This window comes from Bos taurus, chromosome 26 (assembly GCF_002263795.3).
Source record: "Bos taurus isolate L1 Dominette 01449 registration number 42190680 breed Hereford chromosome 26, ARS-UCD2.0, whole genome shotgun sequence".
Lineage (NCBI taxonomy): Eukaryota > Metazoa > Chordata > Mammalia > Artiodactyla > Bovidae > Bos > Bos taurus.
Window position 1 is genome coordinate 15,946,249 of NC_037353.1, and position 24,653 is coordinate 15,970,901.

The 24,653-nt window shown below is 36.9% G+C and overlaps 1 protein-coding gene across 8 annotated transcripts in view; it reads left to right on the forward strand.

Annotated features, from left to right (window-relative positions):
• Positions 1–24,653, forward strand: part of TBC1D12 (TBC1 domain family member 12) — a 119,272-nt gene that overhangs the window by 69,062 nt on the left and 25,557 nt on the right. For 6 of the 8 annotated variants that reach the window (XM_024985563.2, XM_024985564.2, XM_005225492.5 and 3 more), the window contains one exon: positions 22,560–22,675. In XM_024985563.2, coding sequence (XP_024841331.1) covers positions 22,560–22,675 — 116 coding nt within the window. Of the gene's footprint in view, positions 1–168; positions 206–3,289; positions 3,342–22,559; positions 22,676–24,653 lie in introns of all 8 variants that reach the window. The other 2 variants (XM_059881816.1, XM_059881815.1) reach the window with 2 other exon arrangements.

A 24,653-nucleotide genomic window follows, 5' to 3' on the forward strand; every position in this document is an offset into this window, starting at 1 on the left:
CAATTTAGTACTTTACATGTTAATAGTAAAGAAGTATAAAAATAATTTTAGGATAATAGCAAAATCAGACTGACTCAAGTTTGGCATTTAACTTGACAATCAGTCCCCAAATCATATGAATATTCATAATATTATTTTATGAGGATTATCACATGTGTTCTCTTGCAGGTATGAAATTCCTGCTTGTGGCCATCTGAACCAGTTGGTGAGCCATGTTAAAAATCGCATCTATTAATTATAAATAGTATTTCAGTTATATTGTAGTTCAATTGACCTAAGTTTTTGGTTTTTCTAAATTAATAGGCTGAAGTTGGAATACAGCTACAGAGTTTGTCTTATGACCCCCAAACTGCAAGTGAGAATTATTTCAAATGCGCCATGTTATGTGTAACTGTAACATGATTGCATACTAGATCGAACATAGTCTATGTCAAACTCAGTCTTTCAGTAGAAAGTAATTTTTTGCTTGGCACTATTGGCATCTTTTTCATTATGAATAGGTGAGATTATAGTACTTAGATGATGTTTCATGTTTTTCATCACTCGTCTTTTTCTGAGTGGTATTTTAGTTGAGTGTTTGAATCACTTTCAGCTATCTTTTGACAGGCAAGGGAAAAAGTTTTAAGACTCAAGTTTCTTAATCTGAGCATTTCAAATTGTCTAAAATAGAATAGGTCATGGACTTACCTGGCAGTCCAGTGGTTAAGATGCCTCACTTCCATTGCAAGGAACGCCTGTTTGTCCCCTGGTCGGGGAACTAAGATCCCACATGCTGTGCAGTGTGACCAAAAAATAGAAGAAAAAATAAAGGAGAAAAGGTCATTCTCCTCAATTAAGCCTTTGACTTTAGGAATAGTAAGTAGCATTGTGGAAAGGACTAGAATACACATACTTTATGAGCACTAATTATGTTACACTTTGTAAGGGTAGAGCATAGTTTTCTGGTTACTAACATTATTGGTTTATGTAGTTAGGATACTTGAAAAATTTGTTGATTTTAGTTATGCTTAAATATAGATACCTTCAGTATAAAGTTTGAGTGAGCACTGCAGTAAATGAACCACTTCATTGTTGTTAAATTGTTTAGGGTCTGAACTGTGTTCAGAATTTGTTTTTGATAAGTCCTTAAAACTGTTACACACTTGCATGTTCCTTCATCTTTGTTTACCTAATGTATTGTCACCTTGTAAAGGAAGTGAATAATTACCTTTCTAGCCACACATGTGTTCCTTATTTATAGTTAATGATAAATTGCTGTGTCTTTCCTATGTATGAATAAGTTTGATTTCATAAATGTTGATTTCTGTGGCCTGAAGATTGAGAGAGGACTTTGTACCAGCTCTGGGCCTGTGCTCCTGGGAGAGGGGAGAAGTATGAACCTTAAGAAAGAAGGTTAAATTAGTTAAAGAAATGGAAAGAATAATAATAATAAGTTCTCATAAGTTGAACAGGGCAGAATTTGGGGGAATTTTTTTTTTTTTTAATTGTTAAAGACAGAGCCTTGGAAAAGAGTTGCAATTTGAAAATACTCTTGTTATTTGATTCCAAACATATAATTCGAGCATCAAAGTAGAAGTTATATTCCTTCTGTCATGATGTCAGACTTATAATTATGTTAGGCTTCAGATTACACTAAACAAAATTGTGTTAATAGCTTTACCAAAATGAAGTTTATTAAGACACTGCTGTATGCCAGAGGATGATGAAATGCTTTGCCCTAGGTTTCAGTTAAACTTGAATTATAGGATGCATTTTATTTCTTCTAATTCACAGATCCTAGAATCAATCACTAAAGGTATCCTAATTGGCTATCCCCTCTACTACAAGCATGATGATTTCCCTGGCTTTTGGATCAAATTGTATAAAATTGTCTTTATCTTGGGTAGACATGTTCTTAAGGTGATAGAGATGTCCACATGGGGAGTTTCTTCCATTTCTGAAACATTATTCTGACTGTCTATAAATGGCTACCATAATATAGAAACATGAGGGTTTGCTTACTGACACAGATTTAACACTAACCCCTTTAGGAGTAGTGTTCTCACTGTACGCTGAAACTCAAAAGTCAAGTCAGTGTATATGCATCAAGCTTATTTTGGCTTTCACATTGTCTTTAAAGGAGAAGCTCCTATTTCATTCTTCCTTTTCCCCAGACCCCGTATTTTAGTTCAAGAAGTTGATCAAAGACTCCTGCCACCCTCCCTTTGAACCCATAGACTTATCTTTTCTCATATCCCTCTCCTAGTACATTCTTTTTCTGGTGAGTCCTTTAGATATAGAGCCTAACACATCAAAATATTGTAGGATACCATTCTGTGACCAGCTTATTGTGTTACTTCATATTAGCAAGCTCTAAATCTTTTCTCTTGTAGAATTTGAAGGACAAAATTCTTTAATTGATCCTAGATTCTTCTCTAAGTTTGTCTGGCTTTCATTTTAATGAATGTGTAATTTATTCAACAGACATTGACTGTACGATAAAATAGGCATGGTTTAGGTTCTTGAGAAATAGATTAATATGAGTCCTAGCTTTTCTGTTATTCTAGTATAACTGTGGGAAGGAGGGAAAAGATTCATATATGGTTATCATATAGTATAGTGAATGCTGTAGTTGTGAACAAAGTACGGGAGTAGAGATGAAAGAGTGATTAATTCTACTCAGGATTACATGCAGTTTGTGTTCTGAAATATACTCGTAGGAGTTCACTAGGTAGACAAGATGGGGAAAGCTGTTCCAGATAGAGAAAATTGAATGAGCAAGCAGGAATGCACTCAGTATTAGCTCAGAAAGAATCTACCTTCAATGCAAGAGCCCCAGGTTCAATCCTTGGGTGAGGAGGATCCCCTGGAGAAGGAAATGGCAACCCACTCCAGTATTCTTGCCTGGAAAATCCTATGGAAAGAGAAGCCTGGTGGGCTACAGTCCATGTGGTTGCAAAGAGTTGGACACCGCTGAGCGACTGAGCAGGGAAGAGGTGAAGGTCATTAGCCACAGGTTAGAAAGCTGGACTTAACCAAAATACTTTCAGTGCTGAGACATCAAATTCATATATTAGAAAAATTCTGGAGGCTTTATAGAAACTAGAAAAGAGTGAGATTGCAAAGGACTTTGAGATTTGTTGTAGTAGTCTATGATTCTGTTCTCAAACACAGTGGATTACCTAGGGAATGAGTTAAAAATACAGTTTCCTCAACCCCATACTTTGAGTTCTTAATGTCAATTTTGTGTTTTTCAATTCTTGTGTTTCTAGTTGTTTCTTTTTCAAATCTGCTATATCACTTTTTGCAGTTTACAGTTCCCTGCTGAAATTTCAAGCTTGGCCTTTATCTCCTTAAACATAGTAAGTATAGTTTTTCATAGCCTGTGTCTGATAATTTCAATGTCTGGAAATTCTATAGGTCTGCTTATATTGAATATTGACTCTGCTAGTTTTTGTTAGTGGATGCTATTTTATTTCTGTGTGTGCTTTGTTACCTTTGCTTGGGTGCTGGATGTAATATTTGAAATATTATATGTAGAAAGCAATTTGAAGTACATCTTGTTTGCTTCCAAGTTTTAGCAATAGTGAATAAAGCTGCTATAAACATCTATGTGTTAAGTATTTTTGTGGGTGTAAGTTTTCATTTCTTTTGGGTGAATACCAAGGAGCCTGGTTGCTGAATCATATGGTATTTTAGTTTTATAAGAAACAGCCAAACTGTCTTCCAAAGTAACTGTACCATTTTGCATTCCTACCAAGCAGTGAATGAGCATTTCTTTCTTTCCACATCCTCACCAGTATTTGGTGGTATCAGTGTTTTGAATTTTGACCATTCTAATAGGTGTGTAGTGGTATCTGATTGTTATTTTAATTAGCAATTGACATATAAATTAGAATATATTACTTGTTATCTGCATATCTTATTTAGTGAGGTGTCTTTTCTGATCATTTTTGATTGGATTGCTCATTTTCTTATAATAATAAAAACAGAACTCAGTAGAATTTTAAGAGTTCTGTATGTATTTTGTATAGCAGTCCTTCATCTGATGTATCTTTTACAAGTATTTCCTCCCAGTCTATGTCTTCTCATTCTCTTGACAGTGTCTTTCACAGAGCAGAGGTTTTTAATTTTTATCAAGTCCTGCTTCTCAATTTTTTTCATGAATTATTAGTTGATTGTGTTTATGTGGAATTGTTTTCGACTGTCTGTTCTGTTCCATTGTCTAGTCCTTTGTCATTGCTGCATTGTATTGATTACTGTAGTTTTATATTAAGTCCTGAAGTCAGGTAATGTTTGTCCTCCAACTTTCTTCTTCTTCGATATTGAGTTTGGTATTCTGGGTCTTTTGCCTACATATAAACTTTTTTTTTTTTTTAACTGTTCTTTCAGATTTTGTATATAGACTAGATCATGGCATCTGCAAGCAAAAGCAGTTTTATTGTTTCTTTTCTAATCAGTATACCTTGTATTTCCTTGTCTTGTTGCATTAGCTAAGACTTTTCACAATGTTGACAAGCAGTGGTGGGAGGGGACATCCCTTGCCTTGTTCTTAGTGGGAAAACTTAAAGTTTCTCACCATTAGATATAGTATCAGCTTTGGGTTGTTTTGTAGATGTTCTTTATCAAGAAAGGAATGACCCTTTTATTCCTACTTTAATGAGAATTTTTGTTATGAATGACTTGAATTTTCCCACTTGATCTTGGCATATAATCCTTTTTATACATTATTTGATTCAATTTACTAATATTTCATTGAGGATGTTTGCATCTGTGTTTCTGAGATGTATTGATCAGGGTTTTCTTTTAATGTCTTTGCCTGTTTTAATATTAGGGTAATGCTGGCCTCATTGATTAAATTAGGAAGTATTCTCTTTGCTTTTATATTCTGGAAGAGATCATTGCTTGCTAAGTCGCTTCAGTCGTGTTCGACTCTGTGCTACCCCATAGACAGCAGCCCACCAGGCTCCCCTGTCCCTGGGATTCTCCAGGCAAGAACACTGGAGTGGGTTGCCATTTCCTTCTCCAATGCATGAATGTGAAAAGTGAAAGTGAAGCCGCTCAGTCGTGTCTTAAGTCTAAGTGACCTCATGGACTTCAGCCTACCAGGCTCCTCTGTCCATGGGGTTTTCCAGTAAGAGTACTGGAGTGGGTTGCCATTGCCTTCTCCGAGGAAGAGATCATAGGGAATTGATATAATTTGTTCCTTAAATGTTTCTTAAAATCTGCCCATGAACTCATCTGAGCCAGGAGCTGTCTCTTTTGGAAAGTGATTATCAATGCAGTTCTCTTTGTCCTTCCTTCTTTCCCTCCTTCACTCCTTCCCTTTCTCCCTTACTTTTCTTTTCATTTTTCCCAGCTTTTTTGAGGGTATAATTGTTGATTGAATTTTTTAAATAGATAGCAGGACTGTTCAGATCATCCCTTTCTTCTGTGAGTTTTAACAGATTATGTCTTTAAGAAATTTATCCATTTCATCTAAGTTATCAAATTTATGGGCATATAATTGTTAATATTTCTTTCAGTTCAGTTCAGTCACTCAGTCGTGTCAGACTCTTTGCGACCCAATGAATCTCAGCACTCCAGGCCTCCCTGTCCATCAACAGCTCCAGGAGTTCACTCAAACTCATGTCCATCGAGTTGGTGATGCCATCCAGCCATCTCATCCTCTGTCATCCCCTTCTCCTCCTGCCCCTAATCCCTCCCAGCATCAGAGTCTTTTCCAATGAGTCAACTCTTCGCATGAGGTGGCCAAAGTATTGGAGTTTCAGCTTTAGCATCAGTCCTTCCAGTGAACACCCAGGGCTGATCTCCTTCAGAATGGACTGATTGGATCTCCTTGCAGTCCAAGGGACTCTCAAGAGTCTTCTCCAACACCACAGTTCAAAAGCATCAATTCTTCGGCGCTCAGCTTTCTTTAACATACATCAAATCTGTAGTGATACCCCTCTTTCATTTATGATATTTGTAGTTTGTATCTGCTTTCTCTCTTCCTCTCTCCCTTCCTTCCCCCCTTTATCCTAGAGCTTGCAATATGCATTTACATCTAATATAAACCCATTTAAAAATAATGTTTACCACTTCACAGTGCTGCAAGTGCTTCATAACATCAAAATATTCCTAATTGCTTCCTTCCATCATTTGTATGTTTGCTGTCATTCATTTCATTTACACATGAGCATGCTCACATACACATACACACAACCATATGTAACTGAATGTATCATTATTTGGAACAAGCTGTTATCTGTTGGACCAGTTAAGGCTAGTAAAAAGAGAATTTTTATTTTACTTTCATGTATTTCTTTCTGATACTGTTTTTTTTATGTAGACAAAAATTTCTGAGGTGTCCCTTTCCCTCTCTCTGAAGAGCTTCTCTCAACATTTCTTGCAAGACAGATATCTATTGGCAACAAATTCTCTCAATTTTTGTTAGCTTGGAAGAGTCTTTTTCTTCTTTGTTTTTGAAGGCTAATTTCATAGGGTGCAGAGCTTCTCTGTAAATTGTTATCTTTGCTTTTGTGTAGAGAGGTTTTTTCACCTCTGGCTTCTTTCAAGATTTTTTAAAATCTTTGATTTTCTGCAGTTGGCCACCCACTCCAGTATTCTTGCCTGGGAAATCCAATGGACAGAGGAGTCCCTGGGGTCGCGTAGAGTCAGACACGACTGAGCGATTGTCACACTAACACACTTTCTGCAATTTAAATATGATTTGCCTAGGTGTAGTTATTTGGGCATCTATACGACTTTGTGTTCTGAGCTTTCTGATCTGTAGTTTGGTGTAGACATTAATTTATAGAAATTCCTGGTTATCGTTCCTTCAAATATTGCTTCTGTTCCATTTTCTCTCTCTTCTTTTGGTAGTCCCATTACACGTATATTACATCTTGTGTAGTTGTCCCACAGTACTTGGATATTCTGTTCTCTGTTTCTCAGTCTTTGTTCTCTTTTTCAGTTTTGGAGGTTTCCAATGAGGGATCCAATAAAAGGATCCAATGAGGGATCACAATAAACTGTGGAAAATTCTGAAAGAGATGGGAATACCAGACCACCTGATCTGCCTCTTGAGAAAGCTATATGCAGGTCAGGAAGCAACAGTTAGAACTGGACATGGAACAACAGACTGGTTCCAAATAAGAAAAGGAGTATGTCAAGGCTGTATATTGTCACCCTGCTTATTTAACTTATATGCAGAGTACATCATGAGAAACGCTGGACTGGAGGAAGCACAAGCTGGAATCAAGATTGCTGGGAGAAATATCAATAACCTCAGATATGCAGATGACACCACCCTTATGGCAGAAAGTGAAGAGGAACTAAAAAACCTCTTGATGAAAGTGAAAGTGGAGAGTGAAAAAGTTGGCTTAAAGAATTGAAAGAGACACGTGTACCCCAATGTTCATCGCAGCACTGTTTATAATAGCCAGGACATGGAAGCAACCTAGATGTCCATCAGCAGATGAATGAATAAGAAAGCTGTGGTACATATACACAATGGAGTATTACTCAGCCATTAAAAAGAATACATTTGAATCAGTTCTAATGAGGTGGATGAAACTGGAGCCTATTATACAGAGTGAAGTAAGCCAGAAAGAAAAACACCAATACAGTATACTAATATATATGGAATTTAGAAAGATGGTAACAATAACCCTGTATACGAGACAGCAAAAGAGACACTGATGTATAGAACAGTCTTTTGGACTCTGTGGGAGAGGGAGAGGGTGGGATGATTTGGGAGAATGGCATTGAAATATGTATAATATCATATATGAAACGAGTCGCCAGTCCAGGTTCGATGCACGATACTGGATGCTTGGGGCTGGTGCACTGGGACGACCCAGAGGGATGGTATGGGGAGGGAGGAGGGAGGAGGGTTCAGGATGGGGAACACATGTATACCTGTGGTGGATTCATTTCGATGTTTGGCAAAACCAATACAATATTGTAAAGTTTAAAAATAAAATAAAATTTAAAAAAAAAGTTAGCTTAAAGCTCAACATTCAGAAAACAAAGATCATGGCATCCGTTCCCATCACTTCATGGGAAATAGATGGGGAAACAGTGGAAACAGTGTCAGACTTTATTTTTCTGGGCTCCAAAATCACTGCAGATGGTGACTGCAGCCATGAAATTAAAAGGCTTTTACTCCTTGGAAGGTAAGTTATGACCAACCTAGATAGCATATTGAAAAGCAGAGACATTACTTTGCCAACAAAGGTCCATCTAGTCAAGGCTATGGTTTTTCCTGTGGTCATGTATGGATGTGAGAGTTGGACTGGGAAGAAGGCTGAGTGCCAAAGAATTGATGCTTTTGAGCTGTGGTATTGGAGAAGACTCTTGAGAGTCCCTTGGACTGCAAGGAGTTCCAACCGGTCCATTCTGAAGGAGATCAGCCCTGGGATTTCTTTGGAAGAAATGATGCTAAAGCTGAAACTCCAGTACTTTGGCCACCTCATGTGAAGAGCTGACTCATTGGGAAAGACTGATGCTGGGAGGGATTGGGGGCAGGAGGAGAAGGGGATGACAGAGGATGAGATGGCTGGATGGCATCACTGACTCAATGGACGTGAGTCTCAGTGAACTCCGGGAGTTGGTGATGGACCGGGAGGCCTGGCGTGCTGAGATTCATGGGGTTGCGAGTCGGACACGACTGAGCGACTGAACTGAACTGAATGAGGGATCCTCTAGTTCAAGGTTTCTTTCCTCAACTGTTTGCCTCTACTCCATCAGAGGTGTTTCTCTTTTAGTTAGTTTTTTTTTTTTTAATCACTAGCATTTCCTTTTCATTCTTTCTTAGAATTTCCATTTCTCTGCTTCCATTATTCATCAATTGTTGCATGTTGTCTACCTTTCCCATTAAAGCTCTTAGCACACTAATAGTATTCAAAAATTCCTTGTTTATAAGTCCAACATTATTACCATATAGACTATGGTTCTGATGTGTTCAATCTCCTTGAACTGTGTTTTTTGCTTTTTAGTATGACTTATAATTTTTTGTTGAAGAGTGGATATGGTGGGCTGAGTAAAAGGAACTTTAGTAAATAGACCCGATTAATGTAGTGGTTAGGTGTGGGAAGAGGGAAAGGGTTACATACTCCTGTGATTAGTTCTCAGTCTTCTGGTGATCCTGTGCCTTCAGACTGCACTTCACCAGTGCACAGGCACTTCTCAGTCCCTCTACCACCTTAGGTGGGAGAGGTGGGCTGGAGCTGGACATGTTCCTTTCCCCAGATAGGTTAGGCTCTGATAAGACTGCAGTAAGTTAGGCTCTGGTGAAATAGTTTTTCCTGAGAGCAAGCTTTGTTAAGAACAGATTCCTCTAATATATTTCAAAATAGTTCCTTTCCCCTCCTACTGCTGCAAGCACAAGGGCGTTTTTCTCTGACGATCACTGTGAGGACCTGATAGAGTTCCTGGAGGTAAAACTTGCTGAAGTATGTGGGGCTGGGATCTCTCGGAGTCTTAGCTTTCAGACATGTCTGCATTGAGCCTCTAGCAATTTGTCAGTTACAGTTCAGGTTTTCCTACCCTGGCTTGGTTCCCACAGAGGTTTCTTCAGGAGTTTCTACCCTGGTAAATTGTGATCCTCGACATCTATCTACCTATTTCTCTAATTTGTGGCAGCAGTTTGCCTTTTGACCTCATTTCTCTGAGGAATTTAAGAAGAGTTGTTGATTTTTTTTATTTGTTCAGCTTTTAACTTACTAGAATGGGTAGGCAACTTTTAAGCTTCTTACATGCTGGAGCAGAAAATGTTGAAATATTAATATTTTGTTAAGAATTTTTGCTTCTATTTTAATTTGAGATATTGGTCTATAATTTTCTTTTACTATTTTTGTCTGATTTTGGTATTGGGATAATGCTGGAATCATTGAATGAATTGAGAGCTGTTTCTTCCCTGTCTCTATTCTAAAAGAATTTGTGTAGAATTAATATTTTTTCTTCCTTAAATGTTTGGTGGAACTTGGCAGTGAGATTATCTAAGGCAAGGTCTCTCAACTTTAGCACCATTGACATTTTAGGCCTTGTCATTTTTGTTCTTGGGGACCGCTCCTTTGCAGTGAAGAATTAGCAGCGTCTTTGGCCTCTGCCCAGGAGATGCCAGTAGCATCCCTTCACAGTTGTGGCAACCAAAAATGTCTCTTAATGTTGTCAACCATACCCTAGGGCCAAAGTCAACCCCAATTGAGAATTACTGACATAAACGAAGTATACTGGGATTTTTGTTGTTGTTACAGTAAGTACATTACATGTGAACCTTTAAGTTGCACACTTTCAAAAATGTGAAAGTGTGTTCTGTTAGCATCAGGCATGAGTGAAATTGCAGTTTGTCCTCAGTCTTCTTGCCTACTCACTCAGTGCCAGCCCCTGTATGCCAACTACTCTACTGTAATACTGTGCTTTTCAAGGTACTGTACTGTAGGGTTAAAAATGTTGTGGTTTTTTATATTTGTTTGTTTTTTTATGTATTATTTGTGTGAAAAGTATTATAAACCTATTACAGTACAGTAAGATATAGCCGTTTGTGTTAGTTGGGTACCTAGGCTAACTTTGTTGGACTTACAAGTTGGACTTATGAACACACTCAGAATAGAAGTTGTTCATGTGTAGGGGACTTACTGTATTGTTGAATAGCTTTTTAATTATAAAGTTAAATTTTAATTGATAGGAGGTATGTTGTTTTCTATTTTTTTCTTGAGTCAGTTTTGGTTAACTTGTATCTTTCAAGAGATTTTTATGTTTCATCTCTGCTGTAGGATTTATTGGAATAAAATTGTTAATAATATTCTCTTATCCTTTTAATATCTAATTGTTATGTCATAAACGTAGAGATGATCTCTCACACATTCCTGAAATTAGTAATTTGTGTCTTCTTTTTTTATTGATCAATATTACCAGAAGTTTATCAGTTTTATTGACCTTTTAAAAATATACCCCTTTTGTTTCATTGATGTTTACCTCTCTCTCTATTTCTGTCTCACTTATTTTTACTCTTTATTATTGCTTTCCTCTTGCTTTGGATTTTTCTAATTTTTTAAAGTGGATCATTGATTTTAGACCTTTTATCTTTTTAATATATGTATTAAGCTGTACATTTTCGCCTAACTGTGCTTTTACTGTGTTTAACAAGTATCAGAATTTTCATTTTCACTCAATTGAAAATGTTTTGTTCATGATTATTTAGAAGTGTGGTGTTTTAACTTTCAAATATTTTAGAATTTTCCCAGATAGGTTTTTGTAAATAACTTCTAATTTTACTCCATTATGCTCATGCAATATACATTATGCAATTTCAGTCTTTTTCAATATTTGAAAGTTGTTTTATATCCCAGATATAGCATGTTTTAGAGAATATTCCTTGGGCACTGGAAAAGAATGTATGTATTCTGCTGATGTTAGGTCAGTGTTTTATAAATGTCAGTTGGGTCATAGATGATAGTATTTAAGTGTTGTATAATTTTCCTGATTTTTTGTTCTGTGAATTAGTGAGAGAGGAATAATGAAATATCCACCATAATCTACTTGACTATTTCTCTCCTTATGCTCTTTTTTCTTCTGTTTGTGTTTTGAAGCTTTGTTTTTATATCTTTTTGGTGAATTGACCTCTTTACCATTAATGTAATGTCTTTTTTGCCCCGGTAATGGTTCTTATTATGAAGTTTTTGTCTAATTTATCCACTACAGCTTGCTTTCAATTTGTGTTTACATGTTAATTGTTCTGTTCATTTGCTTTTTTTCCATCTTCATATTTAAAGTGTTTTTTTTTGTATATAGCATATATTTGGGTCTTTGTAGGCATTCTGAATCGGAGAAGGCAATGGCACCCCACTCCAGTACTCTTGCCTGGAAAATCCCATGCTAATGAGATGACTGGTAGTTGAAGGTTCCTAGATATTCTCAGAATGGAGGCTTGTCGCCAGGGGTACCAACTATGTACTTTCAGGATCGGAACTTTCAGCTCTACCCCTTGACCTCTGGAGAGGGAAGAGGTGCTGAAGGCTGAATTAACCACTGATAAGCAATCCCCACTCCAGTACTCTTGCCTGGAAAATCCCATGGACAGAGGAGCCCGGTAGGCTGCAGTCCATGGGGTCACTAAGAGTCGGACACGACTGAGCAACTTCACTTTCACTTTTCACTTTCATGCATTGGAGAAGGAAATGGCAACCCACTCCAGTGTTCTTGCCTGGAGAATCCCAGGGACGGGGGAGCCTGGTTGGCTGCCGTTTATGGGGTCGCACAGAGTAAGACACGACTGAAGTGACTTAGCAGCAGTAGCAGGCAGTCTGAATACCCTCTTCTTTTTAAATGGAGTGTCATTTACTGTCAGTTATTGGTATGACTGAATTTAAATTTACCATCTTGCAACTTCTTTTCAGATTGTCCCATCTGGTCTTTGTTAATTTTTATCTCATTTCCTGCCCTCTTTTGGATTAAATCAGTATTTTTAATACTCCATTTTATCTCCACTGTTAACTTATTAGATATATGTTTGTTTTAGTTTTTCAGTTGTTGCTCTTGGCCAGCAGTTTTCAAATGTTTATATTTACAACTGCTTTGGATTCTGGCTATTAAGGATCTCAAAGAGTTTTTTGTTTTTGTTTTTTCCAAAGAGTTTTTGTTCATGGGAATTGTCTATGAATTACTGCTATACGCAGAATTAACACTGACAGGTGGAAATATTTATTAATTCACTTAAAAATAGCAATAATAAAGTCATTACATGTTAACACAAATAATATGTATTTTAAAAACTTTTAAAAAACCAACTGATCGGAAGACTAGCATTGTTTTACACTTTTGCACATCTCTTAATGTCTGGCTTAATATTATAAAAGAAGATTGGATTATCATTTCTACTCCTGCATTCAGTTTCTGCTTGTCTATTGTTTTAGTTTAAGTATGTGAAGAAAATATGGCCTTATACTAATGTCTAGATAGTAAAGGAAAGAACATTTTCATATAGTTGTGTGTATTCTTTTTGATGGAGAAGAAAATGGCAACCTGCTCCAGTACTCTTGCCTGGAGAATTCCGTGGACAGAGGGGCCTGGTGGGCTGCTGTCCATGGAGTAGCAAAGAGTTGGACATGACTGGAGCGACTTAGCATGCATGCATGCATTGGAGAAGGAAATGGCAACCCACTCCAGTATTCTTGCCTGGAGAATCCCAGGGACAGAGGAGCCTGGTGGGCTGCTGTCTATGGGGTCACACACAGTTGGACACGACTGAAGTGACTGAATGCATGCATGCATTCTTTTTGATACGCACAAGGAATCAAAGGAGGAATATTGGTCAGATATTTCCCAAAATGGTCCTTAAAAGAAAAACTATTACTTTTTTCTTGCCCTCAGTACTTCTGATACCAAGTGTGTAGGCTGTGTAGGGTTTTTTTTTCTTTTTTTTCACATTGACCAATTCTTCAAACCCCAGTTGGGTGTCCTACAATTCCATTCAATTCTTACACTGTTTATCTGGAGTTACTGTCAGATCCCCCAGGTTAAGACCTCAGTCTTACAAGACTGCCTCTGATTTCAGATGCTTAATACAAGTCAGGCTTCTAGTACTTCTTTTTTTTTTTTTTTGGCCATGCTGTGCAGCATGTGGGATCTTAGTTCCCTGACCAGGGATCAGACCTGCACCCCCTGTATTGGAAGCCAGGGAAGTCCCATGCTTCTTGTGCTTCTGATCAACAGCCATAAATTGGAGATGCCTGTGACACCCTTCTTGGGTTTGATAATTTTGCTGGAACCACTCACAGAACTCAGGAAACTGTTGATTTATTAGATTACCAGTTTATACATAAACAGCCAGATGGAAGAGATACATAGGGCAAGGTATGAGGGAAGGAACATAGAGCTTCCAAGCACACTGTGGGTTCATTACCCTTTTAGCCCCATAGAGTGCTCACCAACCCAAAAGTACTCTGAACTACTTCAGGTAGAATTTTTTATGGAGGCCTTACTATAATAAATAGGCACAATTGATTAAATTATTGCTTGCTGCTGCTGCTGCTAAGTCGCTTCAGTTGTGTCCGACTCTGTGCGACCCCATAGATGGCAGCCAACCAGGCTCCCCCATCCCTGGGATTCTCTAGGCAAAAACACTGGAGTGGGTTGCCATTTCCTTCTCCAATGCATGAAAATGAAACGTGAAAGTGAAGTCACTCAGTTGTGTCTGACTCTTAGTGACCCCATGTACTGCAGCCTACCAGGCTCCTCTGTCCATGGGATTTTCCAGGCAAGAGTACTGGAGTGGGGATTGCTTATCAGTGGTTAATTCAGCCTTCAGCACCTCTTCCCTCTCCAGAGGTCAAGGGGTAGAGCTGAAAGTTCCGATCCTGAAAGTATATAGTTGGTACCCCTGGCGACAAGCCTCCATTCTGAGAATATCTAGGAACCTTCAACTACCAGTCATCTCATTAGCATACAAAAAGACACATCATGTCAGAAATTTCAAAGGTTTCAAGAGCTGTGTTGCAGGAAATGGGGCAGAAACAAATAAATATTTCTTATTATATCACATCCTCAATTTGGGTTTGTCTGATAATTTCCTCATGACTGGACTGGGGTTATGTTTTCTGGCTTAGATAGTAAAGAATCTCCTTCAATGCAGGAGACCCAGGTTCAATTCCTGGGTTGGGAAGATCCACTGGAGAAGGGATAGGCTACCCACTCCAGCATTCTTGGGCTTCCCTGGTGGCTCAGCTGGTAAAGAATCCATGTGCAATGCGGGAGACCTGGGTTTGATCCCTGGATTGGGAAGATAGCCTGGAGAAGGGAAAGGCTGCCTACTCCAGTATTCTGGCCTGTAGAGTTTCATGGATTGTGTAGTCCATGGGGTTGCAAAGAGTCAGACACAACTGAGTGACTTTCACTTTCATTTTTCATGTTATTGCTTTGATTGTGCTAGGGGATTAACAGTTTTATTCCTCGTTTTGCTTTTAGCAAAATTGTCAACCTACTGACAAAGACAAACTATTAGCATTATTAGGACTATAGTTTTGACTTTGAGACCTCATGAAACCATCTCTGGGACACTGTTATGATATATATCTGTATCACAATCTATCTCCAAATAACATTATACCACTTTGAGTACAATGTAATAATTTTACAACAGTATACTGCCATTCTGTCCCTTCTGATTTTATGCTGTAAACCCCCTCAATACACTGATATTATTTTTGCATTTAGTCAGCTATCCTTTTAAAAATTACTTTTATATTTTTGTCTCTTAGTTGTGTCTTTTCTGAAATGTCTTTCCATATTTACTATGTTTGGTGCTTTTATTTTAACTTTGTGTTTTCATGTGATATATTCTTTCTCTCTGCCTGAAAGATCTCCTTTAGAATATAGAGCAGGTCTACTGACAACAGATTCTTTCAGGTTTTGTTTGTCTGAAAACATTCTTATTGTGCTTTTATTTTTCAAATGTGTGTTTGTAGAATCCTAAGTCAACAAGTTTGTTCCCTGTTTTTTAATTATTTTTTTTTCTTTCAGCAATTTAAAGATTTTTCCATTGTCTTCTGACTTGCATAGTTTCAGATGAGTCTGAATAGTCAGGTCTCTTCTGAATATTCTGTGTATTCAGTGATGACTTTCCTATCTGGTTAGTAGGAATGTGAATACTTCTCAGCCATGGGTGAGCTGTGGGAACTGTTTTACTTACCACTCCATAGTAATTATTCTTTCCCCAGAAGTTGTTTTTTTTTTTTTTTTTGCCCAGTCTTATAATGTTTTGCCCTACACACATCCATTTGGTATTCAGCTATATAATACCTCCAGAGGACTTCTATGCAGATTCCTAGAGCTGTTTCTCATCAGAATGCCTCCTCTTCTGATGATCTGGCCCACAAATTCTGCCAGCTACCGCCCCTGACCATTCCAACTAACAGTTGGGACGTTCTTCCAGTTCTCCCGTGTGCACTGGATGTTCAGAACTGCCCCCATGCATAGTTTTTTTTTGTAGATATTAACATTTTATTTTATTTTTTAATTTATTTTAATTGGAGGCTAATTATAGTATTATAGTGGTTTTTGCCATACATTGACATGAATCAGCCATGGGTATACATGTGTTCCACATCCTGAACCCCTCTCCCACCTCCCTCCCCATCCCATCCCTCAGGGTCATCCCAGTACACCAGCCCTGAGCACCCTGTCTCATGCATTGAACCTGGACTGGCGATCTGTTTCATATATGATAATATACATGTTTCACTGCTATTCTCCCAAATCATCCCACCCTCGCCTTCTCCCACAGAGTCCAAAATTCTGTTCTTTACATCTTTGTCTCTTTTGCTGTCTCGCATATAGGGTCATTGTTACCATCTTTCTAAATTCCATATATATGTGTTAATATACTGTATTGGTGTTTTTCCTTCTGGCTTACTTCACTCTGTATAATAGGCTCCAATTTCATCCACCTCATTAGAACTGATTCAAATGCATTCTTTTTAATAGCTGAGTAATATTCCATTGAGTATATGTACCACAGCTTCTTATAAAGTTGTCTGTTGATGGACATCTAGGTTGCTTCCATGTCCTGGCTATTGTAAACAGTGCTGCGATGAACACTGGGGTACATGTGTCTCTTTCAATTCTGGTTTCCTCGGTGTGTATGCCCAGCAGTGGGATTTCTGGGTTTATCAGAACTGTCCGCATGCTTAATAATAGGATGATCAATAGGCTCACCTTGTTTGGAAACAGAGGTTGTTTACAGAGAGACAGTATGAATTACCCCTTCGTTGCCCATCAAGTGGGAATCTACATATCTTTCTGAAGAATTTTTTTTGTCCAACATGTATATATAACTTTTAGAAATGTATAATAGATGAAAATCAAATACTTGTTTCTAATTACATATTCAATTTGCATATACAAATTGCATATAAGAAATAGTACCTCTTTATTCAGATCTGTTTGCATACATCTTCGATGTCAATATATTCAGCATCACTGAGCATTTTTGTGGTCTTTAGCCACAGAACAGAGCACCTTCACTTTTGTCCAAGTTTGTAGCAGGTACAGTGCCTTTTAAGTGTACTATCTTGTTACTAGAAATTTTGTCTCAAGCCACAAACTTCCAGATGCATTATATTTTTTCTTTTATTTGTTCTATAAGTATAAAATTATGATCTACTGTAAAGAGACCTAGTCTCTGTACAGTAATATTTTAAAGACTCTTCATGAGTGTTTGCAATTGAATGGTTATACCTTCAGGAATTGGGAATCCTTCATTACTTCATGTCCATTTTCTTCCTTTCCTATTCCACTTAAACAAAGCCACAACAAAAAAATTGAACAAAAAATCACCTTCTAAGATTTTCCTGTTGTCCAGTGGTTAAGACCCCACACTTCTCCTATAGTGGGCATGGGTTTGATCCCTGGTCAGAGAAGTTCCACATGCCACAGCAAAAAATAAATAAAATAAATTACCTTCCAAACTAGATTCAGTATTGACTGAGATAATTTCAGGATGACACACCTCCTCCAAATAGTGCCTGGCCATTCAAACTAATAGAGAAAACACCCATAATATGAGAGATGTTAAGCAAACATGCTTTCTCTTTTCTAAGAGATTATTTTGAGGAAAAACATCTTTTTCATTTATGTGAATCTAGTATTTCTTTGCCTTGGAATAGTAAGTAATTTTTTCTACTCTGTGCTCATGGAGATGTTATCAGTTGCTTACCATCTTTTGACCAGACTTAGAATTAATTGCCTATTTGCCTCAAATTTTCTTATAATAGAAGTGAATGAAGTCTGTCAGTCATTGTCCGACTCTTTGCGACCCCATGGACTGTAGCCTACCAGGTTCCTCCGTCCATGGATTTTCCAGGCAAGAGTACTGGAGTCAGCTGCCATTTCCTTCTCCAGGGGATTCCCAACCCAGGGATAGAACCCAGGTCTCCCACACTGCAGACAGATGCTTTACCGTCTGAGCCACCAATAGCTAGAATAAATTATCCTACAGATATTGCCAGCCTGCCTCTAGCAGTGTTTTCATCTTCTATTCTAGTTATCCAGTTAAGTAGCTTTCATAGAACAATAGTTGAGTGAAAGATAAAAAATAAGTTAAATTGACAAAATAAACAAGGTTCGTTGCAGTACTTCATAGAAATATATTCCCTAAGTTAAGAGAAAAACTCGATGCTTCTTATCTTAACATTTGGTAGGTAGCTTCAACAACTCAAAATAAGTCAGTTAAAACTGACCTTGGGAATTCCCTGGCAGTCTGGTGGTTAGGACTCTGTTTTCACTGCTCGGGGTGCTGGTTCAATTCTTGATCCCTGGGGAACTAAGATCCTGCGAATTGCATAGTGTGGCAGAAAAAAAAAATTAACCTTTGTTGTTAGGAAATGAGGCAGATTGATGTGGTATTTTCAGACAGTGAGTGTTCTATAGCTAGCATTATATACTGATATCCTTAAACTATGATATTTCCTGTCGTTTTTTAATATTGTAAGATTTCTTTATGACTTATGAAATTATCAATTTGGTTCATTATTAAACTTCTATGGAAGGAATATACAGGGGATTTTTATGACATGACACACATGGATTTAAAGTGAAAATGGCTTCAGGAATCTCCCCATGATGGACTATTCAGTTGTATTTTTAAATGATGTCTTGGAGATATCAACTACATATCAATAACTTGAACACTATTATCTCTCTCTGTTGTCCTCGAATTGAGTGATTTAAGAATTATGTGATTTTCCTCGCTACAGCGATAGGCCCTGATTAACTCATTGATAAAGCTTATTTCTCAGGTCATTGTGATTGCGTATTGAATGAAGTGTTTACTGGGACCTTCCAGGAAGGGTACTTTGTTTTTCTTTTGTGAAAGTTATTATTAGAAGAACAGCTAGAGGATCTTTGAAAGTTGTGCTCTAAGGATGTGACAGTTGGCATTGCTACAGTCATTTCTCTGATCAAAAAGCCAGCCTCAAGATGAAGCCCACACGTGGAGGAGGGCATAGCTAAGAGAGTGGTGGAGAAGGGAAGTCTCTGACTGGTGCTATGAGCCTCTTGGTCAAACAGAAACCAAAGTTACAGTTATTACAGAGACCTAAATATACAGAATATTAGTCCTGTGGTCTGATACATTTGCCTAAATGTATTTGATATCACTTTGTGATTAATTTTGAAAGTACTGATATTTGATATTTTACTATTTCTGATACAGTTTGTACTGTTAATCATGTTAGACTAGCATCTTTATTTGGCAAATATTTGAGTCATTAAAGATGTATAAATCTATCCTATTTTCAGATGAGGGTGGATTGATACCATGTTTTAAGCTGTAAAAAAAAAATCACCCTCTAGAAATTTAAAGCATTTTTTATGCTAAACATCTGTGATAGGAAATACTTGAATATAAATTCCTTCTTCTTCTCATGTGAAAAATATTTGAGTGACAATTCTGTATAAAGCTCATTTGTAAGGTGAATACATAAATGATATTGGTGAACTTGCTTTTGTGTTGCCTTTTATATTAAATGTGTACTTAGTTAATTTTTAATAAAAGATTTCACTTTTTGTTCATTCTTTAGTGGCTGTTCATTTTGCTCAGCATGAATTCCAAGTATTTTTGCCCTATAATTTAGTCTATACTTTATTTCCCATCCTTTTTCATATTCATTGGGATTAATATTTCCCTAATCCACACTTTTGCTTATTCCCCCTCACCTGTTCTTTCCAAGTCTTTCTGTCTAATTAATGCTTATCATTTTTGCCTTGGTTCTGATCCCAGCTCTTAAGTAAAATCTTTGTCAGTGATCCACAGTAACTTTATATAAAATGGGCTCTCTTATAAATGGGCTTCCCTGGTGGCTCAGAGGGTAAAGCGTCTGCCTATAATGTGGGAGACCCGGGTTTGATCCCTGGGTTGGGAAGATCCCCTGGAGAAAGAAATGGCAACCCACTCCATGGGTTGCCTGGAAAATCCCATGGACTGAGAAGCCTGGTAGGCTACAGTCCATGGGGTCGCAAAGAGTCGGACACGACTGAGTGACTTCACTTTCACTTTTATCTTATAAATAAGCTACTTTATTTCTTGTAAGAAAAGTCAGACAACACTGAGTAAAGTAAGACAAGTGACCGTCTAGTCCAGCCCTCCAGAGGGAAACCTAATTGTTCAAATTCCTTGATGTTTTTCTATGTATATTTGACCATAATAGGACTTATTTGGTTATCATGTCTTTTGACTACCATATTGGAGAGTACAGTTCTAAGGACTTAATCATATTTGTTTGATTTTTCTTTTGGCAAAAATACATCAAGAATGATGATATGTACTTCACATTGCATCAGGAAACCCATACTACCTGATGGTCTTTTAAAATAATGTGTAGATGGGTTGGTGATTGAGTATTGTTAGCTTGAACGTCCCATTTTAAAGTTCCCTATTAGCCTCTCACTGAAAGATTTTATCTATCTCATCATTTTAAATTATTATAGATAGCTAATTGACTATCTGCTAATATCATCTTTGTGCCTCAGTTTCCTCTACTGTGAGTTAGGTGCCTCACAACATTGTTTCAAGAATTAAATGTGTTAAGTGTTTAAAACACTGTGTGGTACCTTGTCAGCATCAGTAAATGCTAGTTGTTATTTTTAGTGTGTTGACTTAGGAGTTTTATTTTGCTCTCTGTGTACTGGCATTTGTTTGCATGGAACATGCTTTATTGGGTAGTATTCATTGCATTCTGTCTGGCAGTGAGTCCAGGTCACATTGTAGGAAAACAAAGTGCCATGTAAGTGATAACAAACCTCATATGTATTTAGCATCTATGGTTTTTAATAAGAAAAACATTAGCAGAAAAGGGGATTACACTTGAGTTTATAATGAAGAAAAGAAATTTTGATCATAATAACATGTATATACTAGATACTGGAAAAATTTGAAAACAAAAAAGAAATGAGTGACTCTGCTGTTTTTGACACTGAAAGGCTGTACAGTTCTTTGAGATGGGAGTTAGTAAAAATGAACATATAAATGTTCCAAATAATTTGAGAAAGAAGTCTCTAAAAATCCAATGCAGTCATGCAAAGGAACTGTCAGACTAACAGCTTAGATTTAGTAGAAGGAAGAGGAGATGTAGAATTAAAGACAGTTATAAAAGAATAGTATAGGGACTTCCCTGGCAGTCCAGTGGCCAAGACTTCACCTTACAAGGCAGGGGGTGCAGGTTCAATCCCTGGTCTGGGAGTTAAGATACCACGTGCCTGGTGGCCAAAAACCCCAAACATAAAACAGAAACAATATTGTAATGAATTCAATAAAATGGTGCACATTAAAAAAAATGTTAAAAAAAAGAATAGTACAAACCATTGTAAACAGTGGCCAGAAACCAAAAGTAAAGCTTGAAGTTTATAGAAAATGATTGACATCATAAATTGTTTTTTAAAGTAATATCAAATAAGATGAAGCTTCAACAAGATTATCAGATTTTTAAGAGGGATGGAACCATCATTTGTATTTTGCAACCATCAGATTCAGTAGTGAGAATCAGTCTTTGAGTTAGAAAAAATAGTAATTTAAAAGAATTATATGCCATGGTAGGAAAACAGCTAGTTAACAAGAGAAACGCTTGATCACTTTAAGTGCATTTAATTTTCTTCATTTGAGTTAATGTCTTTATCTGCCAGTGAACTTGAAGGTGTACTCATGAGTAATCATTGAGAATAATGTGGAAAATATATTTGTTATCTGGAGATGATCAAATACTAGCTTGATTTCTTTTTGTTTTAGAAAGGGAATAATGTGGGTTCTGGAAATTATAAGTCACAATCTTGTTATTGATCTGCAACTTTCTAGCAGAAGCTTGTGAACATTTATGAAAAAATGCTCAAATGTAGAAATTTAAATATGTCCAACAAAAACATATCATGTTAAACCAACTTCATTTCTTTTAAGAGAATTATCAATTCAGTTGAATGAGAAAATACCATAGTAACAGTTTTTTAAATTTTAGTGAAATATCTGAGTCTTTGGCCTTTTTTTGGATAAGATATGTTGGTGAATTGTTGTTTCAGTTTAAAATAAATAGGTAGATTTATAGTAATTAGAGTCAGAGTAGGTTGAAATCCAAAACCAGTATGATTAGAGGTTCAATGTCACAGTTGAGAGAGATCTTCAGAGCATTAAAACAGGATTATCTGTTTCTTGTGTCAATGTTTTTATCATTGATCTGGCTGAAAGTTTAGAAAGTAGGCTTATTTGATGTAGATTATTCAAAGCGGGACTTTGAATAATGGACGTGATATCATAGACTTGGAAACTGGAAACTGATATCATAGAATGCAAACAAGAACATCTTCCTAAACCTTACCTAATTAATCTAGTACATTTGTACCTTCCTCTCTTTTAACATTCTTTCATACTTTATATATTACATACATTAATAGTTTAGATTGCTTCAGGGCAAAAAAGTGACTTTTTTGTCTATCTGATATTTTTACCAAATTAATGTATGAATTGTATGTATTCCTTATTATAGCGTAATATCTTAAATGACACAGATTTAATTGGAAAAGTCACTGCATAAGTGTATTTTTATCTACTCTAGGAATATGAAGCACGGACAGGGAGAGCCTGTAAACCACCACCTCAGTCTTCAAGACGAAAGAATTTTGAATTTGAGCCACTTTCTACCACTGCCCTGATTCTTGAGGATCGACCATCGTAAGTATTTCTCATCAGGCACACTGTATTTTAAACCTAAATTTAATTTTTCTTATTAGTATTTCACTTAAAAGATATCAAGAAATTAAAGAAATTGGTTTTAGAAAGTTCTTTTTAATCCCAGTGATGAATCCTAACATAAATAAGGAAGAATTGTTGATCTCCAAGATTTATGCATATTTTCTTTAAGTCTCTATGATCCAGTGTATGAAACATACAATATATATATAACATAATATATCTGTTACTGTGTCAGCCTTCCTCTGCCTTATCTTTTTTTAATTGAAATATAGTTGATGTACAGTGTTATATTTCAGGTATACTGCATAATGATTTGACACTTTTGTATATGTTATGAAATGATCTGGATAACAATAACCATCCATCCATCCTGATACAAAGTTATTGCAGTATTATTGACATATTTCTTATGTTATATCTTATATCCCTGTGAATTATTTATTATATAATTAGAGATTTGTACTTCTATTTGTTTTTATTTTTTTAAAGGTCTACCAGTTTATTGCTACCAACCCATCTCCCTCCACCCTCATGCATGTGTGCTGAGTCATGTAACCCCATGGACTACAGCCCTCCAGGCTTCTCTGTCCATGGACTTTTCCAGGCAAGAATATTGGAGTGGGCTGCCATTTCCTTCTCCAGAGATTTGTGCTTCTTAATCCCCTTCATTATTTTGCCCACCCCCTCCCACCCTCCTCTGTCTTACCTTCACATGATAGAGCAGTTAGTTTTCATTTCTTTACATTTAATATGCACTTAAGATATATTTGTCTTTTTTGCCATGCAAGTACTATCAACCAATTGGTTTACTGTTATATTTTTGAGACTTCTTTAGTGGTCTAGTAGTTACGACTGCCCTTCCACTGCAGAGGGTATGGGTTTGATCCCTGTTTGAGAAGCTAATATCCCACATGATCTATGGTGCAACCAAAAAAAAAGGAAAAACACACACACACACACACACACACACACACACACATATATATGTGTGTGTGTATATATATATATATATCTCTCTCCTTAATACCCAGGAAAAAATCTTGAACTCTTCCATTTCCATTTTTGCCCTTCCCATCTTAGCCTTCCACAAAGCTGCTGTTCTTCAAAATAAAGTATCTGATTTGTTATAAGACAAAGGACACCTTCCCTAAACCAAGACTACCTGGTCCTTAACTCCTTTTTTTCCTTCTTGGGCTCTCTGGACCTAAACTTTTTCTTCTTCTTCTAGATTTCTCTTTCCTTCCAGTATAAAAACCCCTAACTTTATGTAAAGTCATGTTCCTAGTCTGCAGCTTTTCCCACCCATTATCTTGATGAGTATAATAAAAAAATCTGGAGCCAAACAGGTAGAGGTTGAACATGTTTTTAGATATTATGAGAGAAAAGCTGAACATAAGTAGATTATTTTTTTATTCTTGTTACATTTCTTTATACTAAAGAATTGTGATCCCAGTACTCTTTTTTTTAGGATTTGGTAAATATGTCTATATTCATTGTTCATTAGTATTAAAAAAAGTTTTTAGTTATGAGAACATGTCAAAGTTTTATTAATATTTCAGTCTTGCTGCCAGGTGAATGAACTGGCTAGGTAAAGAATACTGACTAAAGATCTTTAGACTTTTGACTGACTGACATCTGGGTAAAGTGAAAGTGAAGTTGCTCAGTCGTGTCTGACTCTTTGTGACCCCATGGACTGTAGCCTACCAGGCTCCTCCCTCCATGGGATTCTCCAGGCAAGAGTACTGGAGTGGGGTGACATTTCCTTCTTCAGGGGATCTTCCCAACCTAGAGATCGAACCTGGGTCTCCTGCATTCCAGGCAGACACTTTAACCTCTGAGCTACCATCTGGGTAGGTAATAGACAAATTCCCAGACCTTTCTTAAACTTTTAAAAATTCATCCAAAATAGATTACGCTTTTAACCAAGAATGGTAACTTCCTTCCAGGAGAAGTTTAT